Source organism: Staurois parvus, unplaced genomic scaffold (genome assembly GCF_062004578.1).
Source record: "Staurois parvus isolate SC_StPar_1 unplaced genomic scaffold, SC_StPar_1.0 ptg000019l, whole genome shotgun sequence".
NCBI classification, from domain to species: domain Eukaryota; kingdom Metazoa; phylum Chordata; class Amphibia; order Anura; family Ranidae; genus Staurois; species Staurois parvus.
Window position 1 is genome coordinate 21240216 of NW_028317815.1, and position 9785 is coordinate 21250000.

At 43.3% G+C, this 9785-nt stretch overlaps 1 protein-coding gene across 1 annotated transcript in view; it reads left to right on the forward strand.

The window, feature by feature from the left end:
• The window catches only part of RSBN1L (round spermatid basic protein 1 like), a 110942-nt gene that overhangs the window by 49986 nt on the left and 51171 nt on the right, over window positions 1–9785 (forward strand). The window contains exon 3 of the mRNA XM_089685725.1: window positions 7256–7890. Within this exon, the coding sequence (XP_089541851.1) occupies window positions 7256–7890 (635 nt within the window). The remainder of the gene's footprint in view (window positions 1–7255; window positions 7891–9785) is intronic.

Below are 9785 nucleotides of genomic sequence, written 5' to 3' on the forward strand. Positions count from 1 at the left end.
GAATCTGGCATGTACCTGAACTGGCACAATGAGGGCATAACAGACATCTACAGGTACTGGCATGTACTCTGTAAATGCTAGGTACTGATCTGTCAAGCTCTCGCTCTGGTTTAATTACTTTAAAGCAGGACTTCACAAAACTAAAAAGTCCTCCCTTGCAGTGGGACTCAGTCTGTTTTGCAAGGGTTAACTTCTCATTCATCTCTACCGATTCTCTGCTTGCGCAGGCTCCTCCGTGCGGCCAGAGCAGTCCCTGCAGTCTCTTATCCCCTAAGATCCAGTGGTCTAAGTCTGGAGTTGACAAGACTGATGCAAGGACTATAGCCCTGCATTGGATGTCAGGGTGCCAAGGGACTGTTTGCTGCTGCAGCAAAGGCGAGTGCCAGTGAAAGTAAAAGTTGTCTTCTCTCCCAGACTAAATAAGCAGAGTTCAGCTTTAAAGAGGAGTCCATGCAAATGGGAAAAAAAAAAAAAGCAATTGGCCCTATTTCAGTCTGTATTGTGGTTGCTGAGCAGCATGATCGGACAGCTTGCCACTTCTCCCATGTCTGTCCAGTGCCTCTACCAACAAGACTGACTTTGTGAGTGACAGCTCTTGTCTCTGGCAGTAGTAATTCTTGGGAGTAAATCACTGGCATTCATCGTAGTAGGGAGAGGGGAGCCAGTCAGTTCATGGGCTTCTCTATGTGCACCTTGTGCAATTTTTTTTTTGTTACAGGCTACTCGCCAGCCTGTAACCAAACAAAAAGTGAATGCGCAGCGCTGGGACTTGTAGTTTCCCACAGTGCAGCTCATTAACTTGCAGCCTGTTCTACACTGTCTCTCTGTATTGAGGTGACCATCTCATGAGTCTAGTAGTCGGATGCAACTGTGCCTTCCATTTCATACTGCAGATCCTAAATCTACAGCAGTGCCTAGGCACATTCCCATACCAGGAAGCTTACTTCTCCCCTGTTACAGAGCAGCTGGCTATTTACACAGTAAAATGGCGGAGAGATTAGGCAGGTGAGCCAGGGGGGAAAAAAGGATCGGCTGCCCTAGTACACGAATATTTGCATAACTCCTTCCAAAAGCCAGACCGCTGCTTAGTGTTCTTCTGGCCCCACCTACTAGCCATGATGTGCCTGTATTGTATTGCAAAAAGAAGCACAGGGACCCAGTGAAGTATAGTGGGTGACCAGGGAAGCAAAAATATAACCAGAATAAACTTCAGCTTTTACTTTCTAATCTGCAACATTGGTGAAGTATGAAGAAGTTGGAACTTGCTGTGTTGCATTGCCAAAGAAGTTTAAACCAGAGGATTAGCTTGATGGTTTCATTAGTAGTTTTTTCATTCAGCAGAGATAGTCTATGTATTTTTTAAGTTGGTACCGATTTTTACTCCTCAATGCATGAAGCTGTGCACACTAGATTCTTGTCTCTAGTGGAAAAGAGGCTTGATATGCAACCACCTGTCTGCTGACAGCTTTATTAGATATGTTAGCGGCACTTCATGGCTGCCATTTAACTCCTTTCTGCCCACCCCCAGGCATCCCTTTAAATTCTGAATTCCCAGGGCTGGGAAGGATCAGCAGTCGTTTGACCAGTGTGATTGGCTGTCACAGTGGTCACATGATCTGGAGCTGGCCCTGCCAGCAACCGATTGTTAGTCCAGACAGAGCTGTCTTTGACTGCTTGGTCTCTATACTGGGAGTGCACTCTCAGCACAAACACAGCACTGCCAATCAATGCATGTGTGGTGCGTTGGCTGGAGAGCCCACCCTTTTGCCACCACACGGTATATTGGTAGCAGCAGGTTAATAATCATGAAGTTAGGAGCTGTCAAAATTACTTTGCTCATAATTTTCCTTTTACTTTGCATCAGGCAGTATCTGACATTTTACTTCAAGATGTGAAAATTATGAGGCTTTCATTCTCATGCCTGCTGGAAAAGTATTGCACGTCGGGTGTTTTAGACCAGTGTTTGGCAACCTTTATTTTCAGTCATCGCACCTTTTTAGAATTGTGCACAATCCGAGGGCACTCCAGTCTGAGGGCTCGTTCACACCAGGAGGTGCGCCTGAGCACGTTATTTTTTTAAGTGTTGTCGATCATTGCACATTTTTCCAGTGTTCCGTGATTTTAAATTATAACTTCTGTCCCTCCAAATTCCCCCTTCTAGCACAAATCCCCCCTCCTATCAAAACCTTCCCTGCTCCCAAAGACCCACTCCTAGTACACACCCTGCTCCAAACACCCCCCCCCCCCCACACACACACCCCTCATTCCCTCTCCTAGCAAAAAACCCTCACCACATCTCTCCTCCAAGCACCCCCTCCCAGTTAAATTCCCCCTCTTAGCACAATCCCCACTCCTAGTACACTGTGCCCTGCCCCCCATCCCCTCTCATAGCAGAAATCCCTCCTCCAAGCACACACCCCCATCCCCCAGTTCCTTCTCCTAGCACAATCCCCACTGTTCCCAAATCCCCACTCCTAGTACACTGTGCCCTGCCTCCCATCCCCTCTCATAGCAGAAATCCCTCCTCCAAGCACACACCCCCATCCCCCAGTTCCTTCTCCTAGCACAGTGGTCGGCAAGCCGCGGCTCGCGAGCCACATGCGGCTCTTTACCCAGTCTAATGCGGCTCTTCTGTGTGCCGGGCGCCTGCTCCCCTCCCTCCTCTCGGTCGGCCGCTCCCCTGCCTCCTCTCGGTTGGCAGCCCCAAAAGTCCGCGCGGACCTTTTAATCCGGCTTGCGGATGTGGCTGTCAGGATGTGTGTAGGCGGGGCAGCGTGCCGAACGTGAGGGGAGGGGAGCTAGGCTCCTCTCACAGTCCGCCCTGAAGACCCGAACGGCGCGGGAAGACAGCGAGAGGAACGCAAAAGGTAAGTGAATTGACACGGGGGACTTGGCTTACTAGAAGGGGGGGGGGGGAATAGTACTGTGGGGGATGAAATACTATATGAGGGATGAATTACTTTATGAGGGATGAAATACTATATGGGGGGATGAAATACTATATGGGGGATGAATTACTATATCAGGGATGAATTACTATATGAGGGATGAAATACTATATGGGGGGATGAAATACTATATGGGGGGATGAAATACTATATGGGGGGATGAATTACTATATGAGGGATGAAATACTATATGGGGGGATGAAATACTATATGAGGGATGAAATACTATATGGGGGATGAATTACTATATGAGGGATGAATTACTGTATGAGGGATGAAATACTATATGGGGGGATGAAATACTATATGAGGGATGAAATACTATATGAGGGGATGAAATACTATATGGGGGGATGAAATACTATATGGGGGATGAAATACTATATGAGGGATGAAATACTATATGAGGGATGAAATACTATATGAGGGATGAAATACTATATGAGGGATGAAATACTATATGAGGGATGAATTACTATATGAGGGATGAAATACTATATGGGGGGATGAAATACTATATGGGGGGATGAAATACTATATGGGGGGATGAAATACTATATGAGGGATGAATTACTATATGAGGGATGAAATACTATATGGGGGGATGAAATACTATATGGGGGGATGAAATACTATATGAGGGATGAATTACTATATGGGGGGATGAAATACTATATGAGGGATGAATTACTATATGAGGGATGAAATACTATATGAGGGATGAAATACTATATGGGGGGATGAAATACTATATGAGGGATGAAATACTATATGGGGGGATGAAATACTATATGAGGGATGAAATACTATATGAGGGATGAATTACTATATGGGGGATGAAATACTATATGAGGGATGAAATACTATATGGGGGATGAAATACTATATGGGGGATGAAATACTATACGGGGGATGAAATACTATACGGGGGATGAAATACTATACGAGGGATGAAATACTATACGGGGGATGAATTGCTATGGGGGATGAATTACTATATGGGGGATGAATTACTATGGGGGATGAATTACTATATGGAGGATGAATTACTATATGGGGGATGAATTACTATGGGGGATGAATTACACTATGGGGGATGAATTACACTATGGGGGATGAATTACTATATGGGGGATGAATTACTATGGGGGATGAATTACTATATGGGAGATGTATTTTCAGTTTTAAAAATGTGGCTCTCAAAATAAATTTCAATCATGGTTTTGGCGAGATTTGGCTCAGTTGAAAAAAAAGGTTGCCCACCACTGTCCTAGCACAATCCCCACTGTTCCCAAATCCCCACTCCTAGTACACTGTGCCCTGCCCCCCATCCCCTCTCCTAGCAGAAATCCCTCCTCCAAGCACACACCCCCATCCCCCAGTTCCTTCTCCTAGCACAAATCCCCATTCCTAGCACAACCCCCACCCTTCTCCTCCTCTAGGATGGAGGACTGGCCATACACAAATGGAAAAATTCCAGATTCTTGCATGTGTGGATGGCAGGGACATAGGGTGCGTTTTTAAAATGACTGCGTAGTTGTATGACAGTTTGTTAGATACAATTGCATGCAGCGTGGGCAGAGTACAACTTAAGCCCATGGTCCTCCTGTTTCAGAATTATATAAATGCATTTTTTTCTTGGTTTTCGGCTGTTTCACAGTAGAGTAGTGTATTGAATTGCCAATGAGCTGCAAACATATCTTGTTTACTTTCCAGTCCACCCACTCATTGCTCCTGACTGCAGACAATCTTTCCTAAATAGTGTATGTGATCCAGCTTGCTCTGCGCACGGAGGCCTGTCTGGCCACAGATTACAAGCAGAGAGAATTTATAAGAAGTTGTTTTCAGAAATATTCTCTAGGCCTACTTATATCCAACAGTATTATCTTATTCTTTCTTTGCTAATATCGGTTGAGTGAAAACTTCAAGCTATAGGCAATGTTGAAAGAAAACCGCTACTTTCGTTTTTTAGACTCTTGGTTTAAAGCATATCTTCAGGCAAACACTTACTCCTCTTCCTATCATCCCTTTAAATGATTGCTTGTATGACACAAAAAACCTTAAATGCCCCTTTAACTTCCTCTTTAAGTACTATTTCCCTGCTCCCCATGAGGAATTGGCACCTTCTTTGGGGAGTGGGGGGTGGGTGCGGGGTACCCAATTTTGACAGGTAATTGCTCCCACTTCTGCTGCAATCGCCTAGGCGACCGAAAGAGGATGTTGTCCTCTCTCCCTTTAGTCTTGTAGGACACATGACAGGTCCCAGAAGCCTACAAGACCATTCACAAGGCTACTCTCGCATGCGCAGTGGGCACCCAGCTGCGAAGCCGCAAGCTGTCAAAGTAAAATGCCATTGCTGCGTTGTGCAGGCATGGTGCACTGAAAAAAAGCACTGCTTGCACTACTATTTGCAGCACAGTGCGAGGTACTGCCTTGCACCATGTGGCAGCCAGGGGAATTTTATGAAATGTCTGTGTCATTTCAGTAAAGTTTGCTTGGGGAAAAAAAGGGAACAGTGTAGTGATCCTGCTGGACCGAACTGCACACCAGCTGCTGCGTTACATCACTATTCACTATATCTGGTCTCCCACAGTGCAAAGAACATGGAATTATTTTAGTAAATATAAACTGCTAAATACCTTTTCCCACCAGCAGTTAGAGCAGTATTGTGACATCTATCAGCAGAGCACTGGTTAACGCTTGTAGGAGTTTTCATTCTCCTCTTAGGCTGCAGGACCCTTGACCCTCTGTCTGGACAGTGTTGATTGGCCCTGTGCTGATCACATGCACTCTCCCAAGAGAAAAAAAAAACCTCTAGCCATACACACCAAACTGAGCATGTGCAGCTTGTCCCCAAACCTCTGTTCTATCAGGAGATATATTGGGGACTGCGGATGAAGGGTAGTATCAGAGAAGACATGATCAAACATCCTTTTTACACAATGTGGAGGATTAACTCCTTAGTTTCTACAATGAGTATAAAAAGCATGCTTATTGCATATACAGACTAATTTTACTGTTGTGGGTTTAGTAACACTTTAAGGTTATTAGCAACTGTTTACTGGAGTGTTTCACCACTCACCTTTTGCATTAAGAGATTTAGACGTCATGCACTAGGACAGTGAGAGGCTGAAAATAAATTGGGCGTAAAAGTCCTTGTGGTTCCCTGCTCCCTAGTTGCAGGTATCGTGTACAGCCTTCCGTACAAGTGAAGGCTGTATGCAGCCATACTCGTATAAACGCCAATACACAGCAGCACAGGAAATTTTACACACTGCATAATTTCATCCTTTTTTAGTGTTTTGTAGAAGGCCTTAGAATAGTATCCACTTTATTAATTTTTTTTTTTTTGACCATCACCTTGAAGCTTTTTTTTTTGTATCATGCTTGTAGATTAGCGGATCTACTAGATCTGCCACTTTTTGTCTCCTCCTGCCCTGCAATAAGGTAACTGTAGCTTTTAAAGTGATTGTAAACTTCAATTGAAAAAAACAAAACTAAAAAAAAAACCTACAGCCTTTAGAACCACAGTAAAAAAAAAAAAAAAAAAAAAAATCTGTAAGGAAAATTGGGCAACCGTGATCTGCCTTGTGAAAAGTAAATGCGTGTGAATAACAGGAGAGTAAAGCTTCAGTTTATGGCCTTTTGCGCAATGTGCATTCAATTGTTGCTGCAACACCACATGTGTCCTCAATAAAGAGTGCTTAACTAGCAAAAGTAAGATATGAATATTATGTAAGAAACAGATGTCTTGATTTTTGACCACTGAACATGTCAGGTTCTTTCACATATTGTAAGCCATTTAGTGGACAACAAACAGGGGTTTATTTACTAAAGCTGGTTCACTCAGAACCTTGTGCATGATGGCCAATCGGCTTCTAACCTCAGCTTGTTCCGTTAAGCTTAACCCCCCGGTCACATCAAGCTTGACTTTGAAATCATGCGACTTACAGTGAAGTCACATGATTTCAAATTCGGGTGAGATTCCGATTTCAGGTGCAATTTGCAAGACATCTCACACAGATGTCTATGCAAATCACACAAAAAGTAGTACATGTACTACTTTAGAAATCAGTGCTGCTCTGACCAAGTCTGAACCGCACCGTTTTGACCGCTCTAATTGCAGACAATAGGGTGCGACTTGGCATACGATTTGCAAGTCGAATGGCATGCAAATCGCATGCCAAGCCACACCCGATGTGATGTTCACAAGCTGGTAATTGCAATATTCGGCCATACTTGTAGATGGTTATTGCTTAAGTGTTTTAAAATATCTACACTCTCTCTAAAATGTTATTTTGTTTTAGACCCGAATGAAAAGCCAAAACCAAACACAGATGAATTGCAAATTAAAAAAGTTAAGAAGAAAAAGAAGAAGAAACACAAGGAAGGGGATAAACATAAACAGCCGAAGATGTACAGCAAATCAATCCAGACAGTCTGCTCAGGCCTGGTCTATGACATGGGAAGATACGACAACCCAGAAGCCAAAGTAGAAGTTGATGATTGTTTGAAGGACTTGGATGTGAAGGTTGAGGACAAGAAGGTTGCTCCAGAGAATGAATCTCCTTTTGTGTCTCTGAAGGAGCCTCGCGATCAGCACAAGCCCAAGCGGTTGGACTCTTTGGAGTTTAAGCACCTCATTCACATAGAACATCAGCCCAATGGTGGAGCATCTTTAATACATGCTTACAGCAGTGAACTCTCTCACCTGTCTCCCATGGAGATGGAAAGGTTTGCTGAAGAATTTGTTAGTCTAGCCTTTAGTGAAAATGAAAACTGCGCAGCTTATTATGTCATGGGGATTGTGCATGGGGCGGCCACATATTTACCTGACTTTTTGGATTATTTTTCCTTTAAATTTCCCAACTCCCCAGTCAAAATGGAGATCTTGGGGAAAAAAGACATCGAGACCACAACTATTTCCAACTTCCACGCTCAGGTAAGAGGAAGGGGCTGATTTATTTGCTGCTTATATATTCCTTCATATATTTATTGTTTAATGAAGATATTGTTGAAAAATTAAAGCTGGTTGCTTTTAAGAGGTTCTGGTCTCAGGTTCTAAAATATGAAATTGTCAAAGTTGACTCAACATATATGTTGAAATTGTAATGTTCATGTTGAATGAGTTTTATGTTTACAAAAATGTGCTGGTTAAGAGATCATTCAGAAGAAAAAAAAATAAAATGTATTTAGCCTAAGTTTTAAGTTTACATTTGTGGCAGACCTTATCACCCTTGATCTGCTGGCCGTACACTGCTCAGATTTCGTTCAGTTCCCCCTGGCTCAGCTGATCTTTACACAGTGTATGGCCCTGGCACCACTCCTTTTCAGTAAATTGTTCAATCGACTTTTGCGAGTGGAGTTTATCAGAAAACTGTCAAGTAAACATCAGCTGAATCTGATCAGAGAAACCGCCCCCCCAATTGGTTGTTGGTTGGGACATGTAACTTTTCAGTTATTGTATTGGCTAGATAACATGTTAAGTTTGTTTGCTGCACATAATTAAATTTTGTTTGTGATGAAGCATGAATTTTGTTTTTTACCAATTATGAGGAAGAAATTGGGTTAGCAGTTTGCATCTTGAAGTAAATAAGACAAAACATTTGTTTTTCCATTCATCCCACTGGGTTGAACGAAAAAACAAACAAAGAAGCTTTTTGTGTGCACCCTGTATAAGTGTTTTTACTGCCAGCACCTGAATCGATCCCTGGTGGAATTTTATGGAGTATATTCTGCCTTCTGCAATCTGGTATGGAGAGAAAGGGGTGTAGGACAGTGATTGAGTCCTCTCCCCTGTGTTGCACTCTGTCCTTTGATGTGCCTCCATCAGATGAGACCTGCTACAGCAGCATTTGTCCCCCTTCCACTACATTCTTCATGGGACACTGAAAGTGCAATTGCGGCTCACCCTGAACTGCAACATACAGGTGAGTAACCAGACTGTTCCACTGCACCATCTGCATCCTCCATGGTCCAGACATCCCTCATGAGTTGCCTAACCCTTCAACCCACAGCAGCCTCAAACCGCCGAGCAACCTGCAGTTCAGAGAATCCAGTGTCGCAGGTTGCACCCCAAACATCCTTAACAATTAAAACACCATTGCAATAAGGTACACCCCAAAGAGACCCTCCCCAATCCCAGTCTTTCAGCTCCCTCCTTCATCCCACTCAGCCCTCTGTCCCACCCCTAATGAGGGTTACACAAACAGGCTGCCAAGGGGTATTAAAACAAAAAAGGTTGGATCTGTAGAAACACTGATGCTAACACAATATTACTTTTCAGTAATGACCATCCTTAAAATGAGATTCCAGGAGGATAGGAACTTATGATGATCTGATGAGCAACATGTTTTTGTCATGTGTGTGGCCAGTCCGGTGCTAATGCGGGTTTCTGTATTTGGACCACTAATGAAATAATCTGGGTTATTTAAAAAAAAAAAAAATCAGCATATGACCTTTGTAAATACACCATTGACCATTCCTTTATAAAGTCTTCTGGTTTTGCATGCTTTACACAAACCGTGAAATGTGAAAGGGATATTGTTAGGTTTGTTTTTATTGCCATGTCTTTGCACACACAACTGTGTAAAACCTATAGTAAATGTAGAACATTTATCTGAATCGTACAGTACAAGACACAAACTGGATAATTGTAGATCAGGGCTTCTCAGCCAGGGTTCCAAGGAACACTAGGGTGCCTCCAGAGGTTGCTAGGGGTTCCATGAGCAATTTTGACCCCTCAGATAAGTTCCAACTCGCACCGTTTGATCCTTTTAGCTATATGTAAGGGGGTAATTCGTTCCAATGACCACAAGTGTAAGGAGCATTTTTTTT